Source organism: Phoenix dactylifera, chromosome 8 (genome assembly GCF_009389715.1).
Source record: "Phoenix dactylifera cultivar Barhee BC4 chromosome 8, palm_55x_up_171113_PBpolish2nd_filt_p, whole genome shotgun sequence".
NCBI lineage: Eukaryota > Viridiplantae > Streptophyta > Magnoliopsida > Arecales > Arecaceae > Phoenix > Phoenix dactylifera.
In genome coordinates this window covers 13,773,396-13,792,037 of record NC_052399.1, presented here as the reverse complement: position 1 = coordinate 13,792,037, position 18,642 = coordinate 13,773,396, and the positions used below count along the sequence as shown (strand labels likewise).

Here is an 18,642-nt window from a genome sequence, read left to right as displayed (position 1 = left end):
TTTTAGATTATTTTTTATAATTTAAATTTATGATGAGTTTTTTTTAACGATAAAATTTATGATGAGTTGAGTCTGGTTGATTTGGTCATTCAGTCAGAGTCCAAGTCAAGTCAGTTTGGTAATCTACAAGCAATTAAGTTGGTGTTTTAGTTATGGCATGGGTTGTGATAATATGGGAATGACAAGGATCTCAACTGCCATGATCGATAGCTAGCATGGGAAGTGGGTATCCACTTTAAGGAAACACTTAGGAAGTGGGTGCAGGTTTGAGATTCTAGGAAGCTTCCAAAGCAGGTTCATTACCCTAGGTAGAAATTCATGCTACTAAGGCTATAAGATTGGAGGATTATGATAATGGTTAGGGTCACTTCGACACCTTTGTAAGAAAACAGATTTTTATTTTCTTTATAAATAGTTGATGCAAATTAAGGAGTAATAAGAACATTAGTTGATAAAACAGATTAAAGAAATTTCTAGGTCCCCTTGACGAAAAATCAATATTAGAGAGAAGAAAAGGCAATCTAATAATTTCAAATGCTAATGTATTTTTTTTGGTGCTACCGCATGAATAGTGGTCCTTTAGATTTCCATGTACAAAACTCTAACATACAAAAAATGCCTGTTTGGACCTGTTGTTTTTTCGTTTTGTTTCCCAAGTGAAATACTGCATGGACATTAATGTTGGAGATATAGCATTTGCTGGGGAATTCTGCCAGTCTTTGCTTTAATTCTCACTTTTTTTGTTTAGTTCCAAAATGGATGATGACTGCCAAAAGCTCTAGAGGTTTTACAAACAATTTAAACAACAAAAGGGTTTCACAATGCATACTTGTTCAGTCTAGTTCAACTGTCTTCTTGGATTTCTGAAAATAAAAATAGAAATCCAAAGTGATACCAAAAGGACCCTAAACTATTAATTAACTTTCCAGATTATTATCATGATCAATTCTTTTTATCATAAGAATTAGACCCCATGAGTGATGGCATTGTGTGGTTACAGGCTGCATGTAATATCTCATTCCCTGCTCCTGTTTTTTGCAAGACTATTTACTTCACACCTGATAGTTACTAGTTAGCTTACTAAAATCAATTGCTCAAGTTACTCAATCATTGCCTTACCCTAACTTTTCGTTATTATTATGGACATCTCAATGCGTGAAATAGTGTTGATAGCATGCAAAACACAAAAAACTTATGAGTCGTTCATAACTTTTATTACAGGTAATCATTGCTTTGGCAGTGCTAATAACAACCCTTATAATTTTATAATCGGTCATTATTTAGCTAAAAATTCAGAAACTTTGCTTGATGTTACTTTACTGTTGCATTATAATAGCTGTCATTAGCAGTAGCTGCCCCCCCAAGAAATTACAATGACAAAACAGGACCAATCTGCTTTATATTGAATAAAACATTTCCTTTTGGAGTTAATTTCCCAGCAAATTTGGACAAAAAAAGTCACAATTATCTAACTTATATTAAGTAATATAATTTTGTATTTAGATTTTAGACAGATATCATAACGGATATAGTCTACAAATATTTAGGTAGAAAACATTATGAAACTAAAGATTGGCTTTATAATACTGCATGAAACTTTTTATTGCCTTCGTTAACACACGAACATGACATTATTTAAACCATGTATAACATCCAGTTCTGGGCTCCTTCGTACAAATAATTATCATTTTGAATGCTTGCACGTAAAGTGCAGATGTTCAGCCCTTTAGTTCTACTCATGTCTCTTCTGCTGCTTGTTTGGTGGAGCTTATTAACATGAAAAAAGAACAAGAGAAACAGATTCTTGCATACAATCCAGGAATTTAAAGCAATACAATTACTACCTTAAGCTTATATTTAAAATCCCATACATATATAGGAACAACAAAAGAGACTTGCTCTCTCGACCCTTCCTCTTGTTGACAATCATTCATCAATTTTTTTAACTTTTGAGTGGGATCAAATTACTTATACCAGTAGTTACCAGTATGGTACCATGCCAGCACCATACTGAGTACTGATAAATGAATATTAATTCAAGCAAAGCCATTTGTCAAATATTTCCCCAATCTTTATGGGGCCATTTAAAAATTAAGGCCAACATCACAATCCAAACACTAAAAGTAGGGTGCAACCAAATTTAAAGAGGTAGCAATATTATTCATTCCCTACCAACTTAAGCTTTTGAGGGCAGTTGATAAGTTGTCATGATTTTTGTCTTATCTTGTGTTTGGACTCATTTACCTCTGTATGCATGGTCTAGGCTCATGTTGGGAGAAGAGAGGGGGGGGGGGGAGGGGGGGTGTGTTAAGCTTTGAGGTCAATTGATTAGTTTAAAGGCAAAAAAAATTTGATCAAAGTAATAATGTAGAATGACTAAGTAAAATGCTGGTTTTCATGGCATGATCTATGAACTTTGATGATACAGAGAGGTGAAATGGAAGGTGCAAGTGTAGAAACCAAATAGACTAGACTTGGACAAGTGCAATGCATGTGAGAGGTAGCATGGAGCATGCAGCCTTACAACTACCCTAGAGCCAACTAAGCAAAAGGAAGAAAAGAAAAAAAGTAGATTAATAACATTGTGGAGTTGGTTGGGTGGTTGGTGATACATCCTCCAAATTTGCATTATAGGTGTTAGAAGTTTAATCGGCTTGGAAAATGCACTTCTTTTTTCCAATTGGTTGGGTGGTTGGTGATACATCCTCCAAATTTGCATTATAGGTGTTAGAAGTTTAATCGGCTTGGAAAATGCTCTTCTTTTTTCCAATTATGTACAAGCATGATGCCTGCACTTGTGCAGTTGAGACAAAGAGGTGATGCAACCCAAAGCATTAAAGCTGGTCGCGGTACCCATGCTGGTCACCAGTTGGCAAAGTACATGCTATAACACATTCTGTGTGCACGTGCACGTGCCTACAGCACATCTTGGCTTTTGGCATTGCATAACACAGATTGGCATTCTATAACATGTGTTAGGCTATGCTAGCTGGCATGATTAGTACCTCAATCCTCGACACAACCTTGTGTGCAATTTTATTTGACTCATAAGATGGCGATAGGTTGTTCAACGCAACTGACTGGTTTGAGCCAACTCAGAAAAACTGGGTCTCCACATGGTCTGGTTATTTAAAACCTAGATCTAGATTGGAAAAAGAAACTGTTTGATTTGAAATCTAGGTCTGGTTATGGGTTAGTAAATTCAAATAAATTGGGTCTAAATGATTGATTTCAAAGATCATCTAAAAAATGGGTTTAGGTTCGGGCAAAACCAAAAACTCATTAACCTATTGACAAGCCCTTTTCTTAAAATCTAAGAGCACATTGTCCTTTCTCCTTTTGCTATCTCCCAAATTCCAACCCTCAAAACTTGCCTCTCACCCTTTCATAAACCTAGTTCCTGATTTTACGAACCTACTACCCCTGTTCCAGTGATCCCCTTATGGCCCAACCACCATGCAGCCTCGATGCCTCCTCACTCCTTGTCTGATCGAACAAAAACTTCATTCAAGTGCTATCCTAGATCAACAATCAGTATTGGCCTCAATGTCCCCTTGCAATCTCTTCATCTCTCTCTCCCCATCTCACTAGCCAATCGCCTTACCCCTGGTTCTCCCTTCAATGGCCAACCACCATGACAGTCTCTCCTCTTTCCCCTATTTCCTTTTTAACAAAAAAAGGCCTAATGTTACTAACCCACTACCCTTTCCACCAATCCACTCTGGTCTCATTCCAAACCATTTGAAAAATCCCTAACCCTGAGACACTCCAACCCCTGGTGGACCACTACTTAACTTCGACCAAATCGGGTCTAGGTCGATTAAATTAGGTATTGGTTTGGTTTCGAGAACTCAATCCCATCCAAGATTTAGGTCTAGATTAAACAAACAATTCTAATTTTAGGCTGTTGTCCGACATAGCATAATCCTGCACCCAATCTATCATCATCAATGGTGATGATAGTGGGCTCAAGCCATCATGTTAATGATACAAAGGAAAGGCCATGTAGCGAACCCACTAGGCCCTATGGTAGTTCGTTGACTTCTTCAAATACCTTCTCTTATTAGGTTGATAGTTATCTTTAGGAATCTAGATACCTCAACAAATTACTCATTTAATTCATTCTCTCCATTATGACCTCACATATGATAACATTACTAATTGAGACTCAACTAGACTTACAAGATCTTGGCCATGATTAAGAAGATGAATTTTTTACAACCACTAGCTTGTCCGGTTGCTTCATTGATAACATATGCAGCATTTAGGACACTGGTGTTTGATACAGCAATTCTAATATACGTCTTCAACTCGAAATGATTAATATGAAGGGTGATGAACTTGACCTAGAGAGATGGTATGCAAGTGGTCATAGTTTAGTTCTAATACTCAAATAACATTCCTCTTCATGACCCCAGAGACATAAGATTTGCAATTGACCTTTTTAGAATTACTAAGTAATTCCGAAACAAACTCAGGATAGTTATGGCAGATGTCATATTCCCATTGACATGAAGAGCAAAATGCTCTCTTTAAATACAATAAATACATGATGCCAAATCTACTTCTATTATTTTAACACAGGTTCATATAGAGACAGCCATGGAATTACACTCAATAATGTAAAGAAATGATCAACAAATGGAAGAGCTTACATCACTTTTTGATAACATTTTATTTTGATGCGCAAGAGTGGTACTCTCAATGTTTGCCGTCTGATCTTTCCTGTATTTGATGGTAATAAGCAGGTCACTATCTACCACTGCTAAAGGAACCAGTACATGATGATTTGAACAACACACACATATATATACATACACAGATACATATATATGCATATACATATAAATACACACGCCCCACTTTTTTTTTGGTGGAGTGTAATTCAGTACAGAGACACGGCACAGATTGACATCGTGTAGATTTAAGCATTTAAATAGACTGCAGGTAACTACTTTATAATTTTGGGCAGAAAAGTAATAGAAGAAACATGCCATTGTCATAATATTACATTCTCCAAGCAAACACTTTATTGTTAAAAAAATAAATGTTGAACATGTATATTATTCTGTAATAACATCAATATTATAAATCTTATCAAGCAAAAGCTGAAAATTACGCCAATACTTCACTCAAATTTCTCAAAATTTTTGATCTAAATATAATTTTCTATGATGTCATGATCAAAATCATGTTAGGGAAGAAACTGGTGTTTTAGGAAGTTGACATTATTGTTACTAGTGCTGAGCATGTTTGATGGAAGTAGTTTACGCAATACTAAGGAAAGTTTGATGGGTGGTTATGATTCCAACAAACATGATCTTCTGGAGATGATTTGTAACAAATGTGCTTCCTTCTAGTTAATGCACTTTCTTTCTTAACAATATTTTGGAGACTCAGTGTTTGGAAGGAAGGTTTGATGTTATGTGTTATACATATAGAGACATCACTAAGGAAGTTTGACATTATGTTAGATGATGAAGACTTAAAAGTTAAAAACCACAATGAACCCCCAAAATAGGATCAAGGACTAGGGTATACAAATAATGAAACAAGGTTGTTGATGCCACTTATAAATTGGAAAACCGAGACTAGAGCACAGCTTGTAGGAAACCTAAAGCATATGAATTCAAGCACCGAGAAACATGAAAATGATGAACATGAAGCTTTTCAGCAATGTCCCAATAGCATGGAATGGCAGCTACTAACACAGAATGGTGATCAGTCGATGTACTAAAATGACCTGTTCTGAAACAATGGATGATAAGATAGTGTCATGCACATGCAATGAGGCGGTCATGAAACAAAATGTCTATGGAGAGAAAGAGAAAGAGAGCTAATATATTTCAACAAACATTGATATTTTGATAGATTTTGGTCTTTCCAGACTGGATCAAAATAATCATTCATAGCAATAGATCATTGTCTTAGGACTAATAAACCCTAATTTCACATTTTGCTAGTTAGTACCTTACCACTGACCGACTTCTAGTTTTCGGCTTTTAGTAGTCAAGCACCGAGGATTTATGTAATCTTAAGCAGCTATGGCAATTCTTTTGCTTGTTCAAAAAGCCATTAACATCTAATATGTGGGTTGTTTTTTCTGAAGCATGTTTCCTTACACAGTTTGTTGATGTCATATCATTCATACGGATGTCAATAAAAGTTTCAAAAAAGTCAGTTTGACCAGGCCAAATAGGTTCTGAACTTCAGATTTAGCAGCTTGTAATTTTAGATGAAATTCAAAAAAATTCAAATTATATCAAAAATTGGAACACCAAAAACACGTGAAGCAAGCCAAACAATAAATTGGATATATTCTAAGCATTTGAATTATATAAGGATTTTTTTCTTACAAAATCTTATAAAAATTAGAAGTGCTAGAATTTTTTTCCTATACAAATTTAGAATACATTTAGGCTAGTCTACTGATTGGATCTTGACTTGGATCTGATTCGGTTACATTATTCTTGATTGGAACAATCCAGTAATGACGATCTGGTAACTGACAAACTAATTGCATTGAGCATCGGTTGGGAACTTGTGATTGACCTAATATAGAAATGATCCAATCTGAAATTAGTCACTTTATCATATGAAATGTGTCAATATGATATTGAATGTAAATATCATAAAAAATCCCATGCTTCTGCGTCCTTTCCTCTTCCTTTTCAAATGACCCACATTATCTCCTCCCTGGTCTCCTTGGGCCACAGTTAACCTTCTTTGTGTCCTTTCCTCTGCATTTGACGAGTTATTGCTACAACATGAACACCACCTTTTTTCTTCATCCATACAAAAAAATTCAATAGTTCGAAATAATTACTGTAGCCTCAGGAAAAAGTAAAAAAAAGATAAGAAATGCCATCAGACCAGAAATGCATAGAGAACACAAGGAGAAAATATGGTCATTGATAAGGAAATGTAAAATGAAGTGCACAAAGAGAGAAAAATTTACCCTTCTGCTTTATCTGTAGTATACAGAAGCTTACTGCATGATTCACACAAGGAAGCATTGGCTTTTTGCGGCTGATTATTAAGCTGCCCACGAAGATCAGCAACTTTCTGCTTCAAGTTAATGATATCTGCTTCAGCAAAAGCGACTTCTTCTAGATCTGCCCTGGTCTTTATCACGAATATAAACTATAAATCCAGAGCAAGATTTAGCTATTGTTTATTAAAAATAATTGCTAATCCTGTATGAAACTAACCTTGCTATCCATAGCAGATGCATATGATATATTCCCAGGTCTCATGTTCATCAGTCCAGACTCCAAGGATGCCCTCAGATCTCTCTCCTTTTGCAACTGTTCTCGCAATTTTTCCACCTGTTACCTCAAAATAGAACATGCGTCAATAAATTATGGACATAAGTCATAGTATAGAGTCCTTCCTGTAAATGACTAATGTAATTGTATGACATACTGTCCGGTAAGGAAAAGAAAAACTGAAAAATTCGCCAATGTTTATAAGATGGAATTTGCTATGGTGCTTTTTAAAATCTTTGTAATATAATTTTTAAAATTTTTGGTTACCGTTCGTTATGAAATGAACGATCATGATTTATCTCGTGGCAACTGGTTATAGACAGTGGGAAGCCCAACTATGAGTGCCAAGTACCATACTTTAGGGAAAAAAAAGATTGATAATTGATACCATGTTTTGTAATTTTGGTGACATTGAGGGGCAAGGTCTGCTGAATCGAGCTAAACTGCCCAGTTCGGCATGTACCAAGCCAACCCAGTGGAGGACTGGGTCGGTTCACTTATTTTTTTAAGAACCGGCCCTGAACCGATAGGAACCGGCCGGAACTGGACCCGAACCGTCCGGACTCGGTCCAAACCGGCCGGTTCGCATTGAGTTGGACCGGTTCCGAACTGGCCCCCCTCTTCCTTTTGTTTTAAAGACTAGTTGGGAAGGACTGAGAAGTTTCTTGGGCATTCTCAACCCATTCAAATACCCCTCCTTTTCCACGGCGAAAAATACGCTAATTCAGCACGATGGAAGGAGGATCCAACCCTAAATAAGGTATGCTTCCTCTTTCCTATCTCATTTTCTCTCTTTTTTTTTTAGACACCAAAAAATATCTTGAAATTTGCAAAATAAGAGAAGATCGTTCCAAAATTTTTGATTTTGGCTTGATTTTATGATATGTTGTAGATCTATGGATGATCTACAGAATGACATAAAAATTTTAATTTTTAGATTATATATAATTTTTAAAAATTAAAAATATATATTTGGATTAAAAAAATAAAAATTAAAAAATTAAATTAAATTTAAAAAAATGTAAAATCATAAGCGTATTTAGGGGCATGCAAGCTATTTTTCAGCTAAATTTGGTGTCCATTTATTTAAGTTTTGATGCAATCATGCACATAGTGACTTAGGTCTAAATTTGAAAAAAAATTAAAAAATAAGTAGCCTTTGATGTATGTCCACAGGCCTAAAAAATATATGTAGCATCCATTGTAGTATTCTACATGAATCTGGGCTCAAATTAATTTTTAAAATATTTATATTTAAAACATTATTGTTATTTAAAAAAATATTTTTATTTAAAAATTATGAAAAATTAGTAGTATGTAATACATATTTCAAAAGTATTTTCTGAAGTAAAAAAACATATTTTCTAAATTTATGGTATTTAAACATATTTTTAATTTAAAAATTATTAAAAATATATAAATAGATAAAAATATGAAAAATTAGTACTATAAATAAAAATTATTATCTTAATCATAACGTTTTTTTCTAGTTTCAAATAATAAACTTATATATTGCATAAATATATAGGAATGGAATCATTAAGAAAAAAGGAGCGAGAACGTAACATTAGTTAGGATCATGGGCAAATACTCTCGGGTCGGCACTATTGGAAGTACAACTAATGCATTACAAAGTTTAAAGAAGGAGAGATAACCAGATTGAAGTAGCACTTAGCTGGTGGTTATCTTGACATATCTATGCGCCAGAAATGCCCATGTTAAATATGACACAATAAAGTTGCTGGTGACGAGAATTTATATTTCATATCAAAACCACTTATTTCAAACAGCATCCAAAAACACCTGTATAATAGCAATGAGTTTTAATTTGGCACAAAATATGCTGTTAAAGGTTTTTAAAGGGCTTATATATTGTACATATGGCAAGCAAATGCATTATATGGTACTAGAATTCCGCACATCCTCAGCACGTGAGGGAAAAGAAATGGATGGAAGGGCATGTTGGGAGCCCACTACCTGCTGGGCTCCTGTCCCTAAATAAAAATAGGGCATACGATGGCAAACTGTGTAATGGTATTGGATGGAATGAAGATCTTGGGGCACAACTGAAGACATAAAACAAAATCTCATCATTCTCACTGAAGGAATATAAGAGTGTACGGATTGCTGACAGGATTTTCCATCTCACTTTCAGGTTTTAGCATAGGAATCACTGATGTTAAATTATCTACACAACAAAAGCTACCTAGTCTTCTCCTAAAGCATTGAAATGTTTCTTGATTCTCAAATTCAGCAATTATTTTTTCTTACATATACATATTTCTTCATTTGACAAACAAATATATCCTTTAACTGGCAAAAAACTGCACCCATATGGTAGGAGTTAAACATTTTTTTCAAATAAAAATTTAAAACTACTTAAAGATTCCAAAGATATTATAAGCAATAGAAAAGGTACTAGCAAATATCAAAGCAAATGAAATATAATTGCTGGGACAAGCAACTAAAAAAGACTTCACAAAACTTTTCTTCTAAAATTTAAAAAATCAAGTTGTGTTTTGATTCTAGAACATAGTAAGGGAAAAAACAGAACTGTAAGGAACAGAATATCAAAACTGGCACTTACATCTTGCTCAAGAGCTAAACGACGCTCACGCAAAGCTTCCTTTCGTCTTTCCAGACTTGCCTGCAGCATTGTATTTCCTTTTACCTTTAAAAAAGAAAAAAGCATGTTCATCAATTTTTGTATGCATGGCACATTTCTAAAAATATTTTAAACTGACAACTTATAATGTATATGAATTAGAATAGGCACCTCCTTTGCAATTTTAGTTTGAAGATCACTCTTGGTACCCTCAAGCCTTTGAATAGCAATCCTGATTATGAGGGAAAAAAGTGGAGTAAAAGGATGGATATAATCAACAAAAACAGTAATTTTACTTCCATTAGCTGCCAAAATAAAGTTAATCAAAACATGTCAATAAGCTGAATCCATGCCTACTAATATAGGTGATGGCCTGTCAACCATCTAAAACACATATTTGTCATATGTATATCTTATTTATGTATTCCCATGGCCATATCTTAGCTATGTGCTAAATTTAATGGGTAAAATATACAATTTATAAGACAGTACAGGTAACAAGTATAAAAGCAAAACTAGAAAAAGGAAATTACAACGAGACAGTGCAGCAGAAGTTTACCCCCAAAAGACAAGCTCAAATAGTAAATACAATACTTACTCATCATCACTAGAGTAGTCAATTGACTCCATCGAGAGGTTCTTTCTTGCCTGGAAAACAAACAAATAAGAAGACGAGTCTTCCTTTATATAGCAATCTACAGTGCAATATAATTACACTCACAGAGGTACGTCCCCATACAGTGCGTTGTTTAATACTGGGCGCTGGTTCATTTGATTTGTCTGTGACACTTGAGGTTACATTGTGACTAACTGACTTGAGCATTGCTTCTGTGGAAGGAGGAACGTTCCCAATGGATTCGTTGGGCTCGCAGCTAGGTGCAGCAGAGGAATTAATATTTTCATTCGGCAAAATTTCATACTTCTGTACACCAACATCCTCAGGATATGGGATATTAGATGTTGATGATGATTTCTGATCATGATCGTGTCGCAACAAAAGAGTACGCTTTGTGTTTGAGGGCTCATCATCTCTTGGAGATGTACCATCTATATCTTCATCTTCAGTAGCCTACATAGTCACATAGTATTGAATAAATATATTTCCAAACAATACTAACAGATGCAAATAGTGGGACTTCTTCGTGAACACTACTCTAAATTAAACAATAAAATATGTAATGTATAGGCAACATCATGCATAAGATTAGAATTTTCCAGATAATTTATACTGCATCAAATGAACTATTAGTATTATTTACTACTGCAATTAAGAGGAAGGAGTTTCCATGACAATTAATCAGCATTGATAAGTAGATGAAAAATCTGACAGGAAGCCTAAAATTTAACACTAATAACCGTGAAGAACTAAGTAGCTGTTAGCAGTCGTCCAATTATAGTCCATGTTAACCAACCAGTGTAATGAATCAAGTTACTCTCCCCTAGATCAGCAAAAAGGAAAGTTAATGACTGCCTTTTTTCAACCCTCTGTAAGTGAATACCAAAACCAAAAATGCCAGCCGGCAGTTATAGAGACCTATATTATTTTTTACTCAGTTAAGTAATCAGGGCACAATGATCATAGTCATGAACTCATGGTAATGACTTTCCTTTGCAAAACAAAAGAAAAACATAACTAAACAAACTTGATAAGGAAACTGTTCGTCTCAAAATGTACAAGAAAAACTGCTGTAAAGTAAAAATACAAAGATAATAAAAAAAGTTGGAATAAAAAAAAATCAATTAACTATAAGTATGCAAGGATGCATAACCTTATCATCATATGGATCACTTTCATCATAACTGCTTCTTTCACTAAGTGTCCCACTAGACGAACGTTCAGGATCATCATCTATATCTGTTTCAAGGCCATTATGTCCATCATGATATCCATCATCTTCTGGGATGTCATGATCAGTTGACTCATCATCTTCAACATCACCACCTTCAGATTCAGAATAAAGTTCTGAAGAAAAGGATCCGTCCTCCAAAAGATCCTCCTAAACAGCTAATTGTTAGTTCATAAAGCTCAAATACATTAAGATTAAAACAAGTATCTCTATATGGAAAACTAAAAGGAATCTTACATCAAATATGTTTCCATATTCCTCTAGTAGAATTATAACAATAGCTTGAGCATGGTTAGCAGCTGCAGCAGCCTGAAGAAGCTGAATAGAACCATCCCCACCCATAGTAAAATCATCCTCAAATTCACAATCACCAGCCAGGAGCGGGCGCAGAAGTAATGGGGCCATGCAAGCTGCTAAAGCTGATAGAGACATCCGATTCTCAGATCTGTGATAGGCTACTGTTCGCATCATCTTTAGAATCCTGAAAGAAAATAAGTGATGTCGGGTTGTAGAATTAGCTAATAACACACTACCAGATGGCAGTAGCAAAAGAAGTTTGCAAAAACTGTCTGAAATCATGTAATGCAGAAAACACACTTTGCCGAAGCATGTAGGAAACAACTATGAAATCGCTGAAAGAACGGTCACATAAAACATCGCTGTGTAGAATGTTTTCTTCAACAGAGTTATGCATATGTTCTTTGTTTTTTTAAGTTTAAACTCATATAAAGAAAAGGGAAAAAATGTCTTCCATCAGGAAACATAGACAAGAAATGTTCCATTTGTATGAATCAACAATTTATCCACAAGTTTGTGCAACTTCTTTGTGAGATCAAGATACTTATCGTAGGGCCAACAGTCGGGTAACAGCAGCCAGGCATTTCTTATAAAGCAGAACAAAGAAAATCAATAAAATGACATTCTTAGAAAATAAATAATTAGCAACAACAGGAAGTGCATTTTACCATTTATTATGTGTGATTTAAAATTCTCATGGTCTAAAATTAAAATCATACGACCCATTCAGCTAAAGCATTAAAACAACTTGTGTTACATAAAATTCAATTGAGCAGAGGACTCAGGATAAAAGTCATAGTTAATAGTCTGTACATCGGCTAATGATAGAATAAAGACCACTAATGTACAGGCCTGCACACAAATGGTGCATGTCAAATGAAAAGAAACAATGATTGCACCTGACAGCGTCCATAAAATATACAAGCTTGAAGAACAGCTCTTGTTGTCATCTTTAAAGAGGCTATGAAAATAAAGGAAAAACAATCAACAGTAGCAGGGCCTACTAGGGCGTGTCATATACAAGCTTTTAACGGATATCAATGGGCATTAGAAATGCTAAACCATCACAAGCAAAATATTACACCAACACTGAGAGTCTGAGACAATTGACTCATCATTGAATTTAAAATATTCTAGATGAACAAGCAGAAAATAGCTCGACTTCTCCATTTTGACATTTATCTCTTACTAGTAGCACTCATCTTGTATATCACTTCATTATTGTATTTCTCATGTCTGAAGAAGTTCCTCTCTTTGGAAATACTCAAATAAAGGGTTCATCAGGGAAAAATCAAAACATGCATAAAAGTTTATTTTATATAGATATGTGCAACAAAGATAGTGAAAAGAATTGTTGGTCATGGTTATAATTACCTGAAATAAGAAAGATCCACAAGTTCATTGAGTTTGGCAATATTAAATAAAATGCTATATCTATATATATTGTCAAAACCAGAACTTTATTGCTTGCATCACAAAGATAACTCATTTTAAAACTCAAAGGGCCCATATATATATATATATATATATATATATGCATACTCATGGTTTTCTAGACCGTGTTGAACCGGCCGGTTTAGGGCGTACCGAGTTGGACCGGCCAACTACCAGCATGGTTCAATATAACGTTTCAGTTTGATATAAATTTGCCCTCGCACCCCACACATTGTTGGTACACATCACCACTTCCCCTCTCCTCCCCCCCACCCCCCCCCCCCCCCCAAAACACACCCCCCTTGCTCTCTCACCCTCCCTTCCTCCCTCTCCCTCTCTCTCTCTCTTTTCCTCTATCTCCTCCATCTCTGGCTCTCCTTGTTTCGATACGCCATGGAAAGGTATGGTATAAGGACCTATACCGTGTCGAACCGGTCACCGGCCGGTATGCACTCCGATACCAGTTCGGTGAATCTTGATGCATACATTAAAATAATATTAACGATAAAATTATGTACCTCTGCACTAGACGGCGATTAGGCTCAGGGAAAGTTTCATATATTGCAGCACGCATAGCATCCATTCTATCTCCTCGATCAGTTCCTATTAAATATCAAACTTTGTGAAAAATTCACATCCTTGAACAATATGATTAACATTCAATAGACTATTGAACATAATAGAAAAGGACTATGTATGCATATACTTATTGATCTTCCAAGTTCCAACAGTTAATAACTATAAAATGATAGAAGTCCAGGTATTACAAAATTTCATGAGTTTGTTCAAAAATTCAAGTACTGGACTTGACACTACCTTAAACATTAGTTGCTAGAACATTCACGTTTTTTACTTTCCGAACAAGCGTTTATGCTTCTCAATGTTAGTTGTCTTAAATGTTGTTACAGATTTCATAGGCTTGTTCAAGTATGAAACATGCCATTATTTTGAAGCTCATTATCAGTTGCTATGATGTTCTCATCAAGTGCTTATACTTCAAAGTAATAAAATATAGAGTACAAGATCGGTTATATAACATGATTGGCATCATCTGCTCCACTGTATATATTTGATATCATATGCTTGCAGTAAACTTTCTTTTGAAAACTCCTATTCATCTAGAGCAAAGAAGACAAGGATCCAAATTCATGCAGCATACTTACATTATACATATACACATACTAGTATACAAGAACGTGCAGATGCATGTCTAGGAAAAATATTATGGTTATCAAAAATTGAATCAGTTTGGTCGGTTTTGATGAATATAATTTAGAAAAAAGATAGGACCAAAAGAGACAATATAAAGGAGATTCTCATGAGGTTGGTTATGTATAGTGACTGAGAAGAGAGAGAAAAAGAAAAATAGGCCCATCTCTAAATTTGAATGGAACTGTTATCCAATGGGAGAATTTGCTTTTCGTTATCTTATTTTTTTTAAAAAAAAATAGTTTTATAGAGAAATAATGTGATGCCAACCCTTCCATCCAAACATAGGATACTGTTATATCGAAAATCTCATAGGTAACTGACACAATAAGTAGAATAAAATATCAGATATCTCAAATGGCATTGCACCTGTTCTATCTTGTTCGAAATCAGCTTTTCTGAACTTGGATGTCTGATTGATCTTGCACACTATAGCAATACTTTAAAATATATAATTCCCATTACTTTGTCCATCTTATGTACAACTTTTTAATCTTAAGCATACATTTTTTATTCAGAAAAGGATTACCAGCAGTGGAAAAAGATGCATGGCCCTCAAAAACAAATAAAAAGAGAAAAATGCTTAGCACAACAAAAGATGCTGTTAATCCAGAATTAACATATATAATATGAAAGAACTAATATAATTTAACTTAATATCAAGAAAAGTTGTCTATCAACAAAAGAATATGTAAGGTACAATTGCTATGACTTCATAATGAAATGTGAATATGTACTCTAATGCCCGGGACATACTGTATGCATCCACCAGTGCAGTACAACATGATGCAGGAACTGGAGATGATGGCAACTCCCGAAGCACATACTGCAAACATAAAAAAGAATTAAGAAATAACCATAGTTCAGCTGAAACTAATGAACAAAATAATGAAAAATAGCTCATATCTTGATTCTCTAGCAACAAACACCTTGATACAATCACCAATAACATGTGCATCCTCATCTGAAGAGAACTCATTTTTTCCTGAAAATAATCAAATTCGGACATAATATGCTGTTAAGATATACTATCTGCTACATTTAAGAGATGCCCTGCTTCTAAATATGAAAGATAGGATATTGGCCTCAACTAAGTGAAAAATAGACAATCTAACAAAAAAGATAATGGAAAGGAAAATAAGGAGAGCATACAAACCCTGTTCATAATCTTTAACTCTGCGTTTTACCTCTTCAACATCTGCAGACTGTCTCAAGATACCTTCCACTTTGATCCCTGTGGAAAAATTAGTGCAGTCAAGCACATTCAGACCTCCACAGCAACAGGATAAGAATTTGACTTTATTCTCTTTTATATAAAAGAACAAACTTCCAAATAAGCCCCTACTTTTTTAGGGTCTGTTTGGCAATATCCTGTCAGATCCGGCAGGATAAAGGGAGGACCTCATGGGATGGGGAGGATGAGAGGGGGCGGACTAAAGGAGAGAATACAGGGAAGCTATGTGCCTGATCTCAGCGGGATAGAAAAAAGACCTCCCAAGGTCCTTTTTTTCTCCCCATGGGAATCAGGACCTGCAGCCTCCCCACGCTCTCCATCCCCATCTCATGCTCTCTCCCTTCCATCTCTCTCTGAACTGGCCTTCTGGGTCCCACCAGATCTGGCAGGATGTTCCCAAACAGGCCTCTAAAAACTAAAAGTTACTATAACCATAAGTCCATAGCCATCAATTCCTGTCCCAACTCTTCTGATCAGCTTTGTAAATGCTCATAATTTAGTAATGCCTCTGATATAACATGCCCCTAGCATTTGTGAACACTGAATTTGGATCTATTTCATAGTTTCGCATACACTTCACAAGAGGCTATCATCCTAACTTCAACCTTCCACCTTACTCATCCAGACCAAGGACCAGCATTGGTGGTCTTCTTTTTCAAAAATTAGCATATAGAAAATAGATAAGTAATGACACAAGCCATATTAATACGGTAATCTCTTTAATCAACATTGATGAGGCCTTTCTAGTTTCTTTATTAAATTTATGGAATTAAGAGCCCTCCAATTATATTGTCCATCCTGGCGTTCCTCTCCTCTGAATGCAAGAGGTCATATTTGTCATTCAATTAGTTTTTTTCTTCTCTTTGACAAAATAGCAAATTATATGTTCAAAATCACACTAATGGGCTATGGCTTGAAAATTTCTTGTTAAGGTAACTATTTGGAACAACATTCACAAAGAATGTTATCTAGCACAAAATCACATTTCCTACTCCATGAAGTAAATCTAAATTATGGAGAACATGACAACAACAAAAGTTATCCATTCTACGTTTTCTTAGTGCACTATGCAGATTAAAGAAATTTGAAATAGGTGTTACAATACATAATAAAACAACAAGAAAAACAGGGTTTACCATAGTCTTCAATGAATCTGAGGGCCTTCTCCAAGAAAGATGGGCTCCCATCAATATCTTCAAGTGCAAGCAAAATTGGCCTACCAATCACTGTGGATTTCACAGGTTCAGGTTCCTTATCTTTCACTGCAATAACAACAGAAGAAACTGCTCAATCAGTTAATCCATGGCCGTCATCCAAAAGGACCACATAATCATAATATACATGGCAAAAAGGCTTATAATCCTACATACTCAGTCAAAAGGAGCACAAGAAAGACTTAAAGCATAATCAACACAAAAAAGATTGTACCATGAATTGCACATTAGCAACAGAAACAATAATATTTCAAGAGTTAGTCAAACATAAATGAAATGTTGACCCATGCGCAAACAGCACTATCTCAGCTTGACCATGTGGCATCAACATATGCTTGCTTGAATTAAAGTTGGCATAGGAAAAAAGATATTTGGCAGCATGTTCATCCAAAGTCTTGGTTAAAGAATACCACCATAGAACCTACGTGGAACTTTCCGTTGTCAATCAAGAAAGATTAGGAAGCAAAAAGTTTAATTTCTCTCTTTCTCTGTTCGCTAAAGTAATATGATACCGTTTCCATATAGAGAAGAATATACATCACTTTCTCTCCAAGTAATCAGTAAAGTGATTACAGTAAAACAAATACCTGCATAAAATCCTCTCTTCAGGTCTTTTTGGCGAAAGTAATCTTCATAGCAATAGCTACATGACCAATATGGGTCAAGGTAGAATTTCGCTGGTGATGCATTATCTCTATTTTGATAAACAAGAGTATTTTATAAGGTGCCCTTGTTCCTTATATAACTATTTTAGAGTCCATCACAAGGATTGAGCGATAGCAGTCCTTGGTAAAACCAATCTCATTGTTCAACACATATATCTGAAGGTAATCTAAAAAGAAGGTAAATTTGAAGGTCACTACCTCAGTTGCACTTACCTTATTGTTGATCCTAAAATGCATGACAAGTACCTACTACCTACCAAAAAATAACAAATGAAGGAAAGAAAGGAAAGTAACACTATTTCAGATTCTATCATCCCCCCAATGACAGAATATAGGAAACAATCATATGCCTCAATGAATCATGTAACGATAAATACATTTGTTTTTTTAATCTTCTCAATGTATTTCAGCTAGTTTGTCTTCGAGAGGCTAACTCTCCCTTCAAATAACGCCAAATCAAGGTCGGCAGAACCGTCTCGAACTGGGCGGTTCCGGCCGTTCCGAGCCATACCGGTGACACCGGCCATTTCGAACCGTACTGGTGGCTCACCGGTATGGTTCCGGCAGCGAAAACGAGACTCATTGCCGAGGCCGGAGAAGGAGAAGGAAAGAGAGAACGAGTGGGGGAGGGAGGGGGAGGGAGAGGGAGAGGTTGGGACACCGGCGGAGGGCCACGAGGGGCCGGCGGAGGCCGCGGGGGGCGAGGCCGTGGTTGTTCTCCTGTTTCCAACGAAACAGGGGTCTGAGGTGCGGCCTCGCCTACCGCAGCCCTTCGCCGGCGTCCACCACCCTCCGCCAGCCTCTCTCCTTTCTCTCTCTCTCTCTCTCTTTTCCTCTCCCACGGTACCGTGCCCTCGTCGATACAGGCC

At 35.7% G+C, this 18,642-nt stretch overlaps 1 protein-coding gene across 4 annotated transcripts in view; it reads right to left on the bottom strand.

Moving 5' to 3' along the window:
• The window catches only part of LOC103695721 (rho GTPase-activating protein 7-like), a 32,389-nt gene that overhangs the window by 2,216 nt on the left and 11,531 nt on the right, over nt 1-18,642 (bottom strand). For 2 of the 4 annotated variants that reach the window (XM_008777115.4, XM_039128974.1), the window contains exons 8-21: nt 17,031-17,156; nt 15,817-15,894; nt 15,590-15,645; nt 15,417-15,486; nt 13,970-14,054; nt 11,958-12,201; nt 11,643-11,870; nt 10,595-10,942; nt 10,472-10,521; nt 10,045-10,105; nt 9,856-9,939; nt 7,212-7,328; nt 6,959-7,143; nt 4,656-4,725 (exon numbers count right to left, since the gene is read on the bottom strand). In XM_008777115.4, coding sequence (XP_008775337.2) covers nt 4,656-4,725; nt 6,959-7,143; nt 7,212-7,328; nt 9,856-9,939; nt 10,045-10,105; nt 10,472-10,521; nt 10,595-10,942; nt 11,643-11,870; nt 11,958-12,201; nt 13,970-14,054; nt 15,417-15,486; nt 15,590-15,645; nt 15,817-15,894; nt 17,031-17,156 — 1,802 coding nt within the window. The remainder of the gene's footprint in view (nt 1-4,655; nt 4,726-6,958; nt 7,144-7,211; nt 7,329-9,855; nt 9,940-10,044; nt 10,106-10,471; nt 10,522-10,594; nt 10,943-11,642; nt 11,871-11,957; nt 12,202-13,969; nt 14,055-15,416; nt 15,487-15,589; nt 15,646-15,816; nt 15,895-17,030; nt 17,157-18,642) is intronic. The other 2 variants (XM_008777123.4, XM_008777140.4) reach the window with 2 other exon arrangements.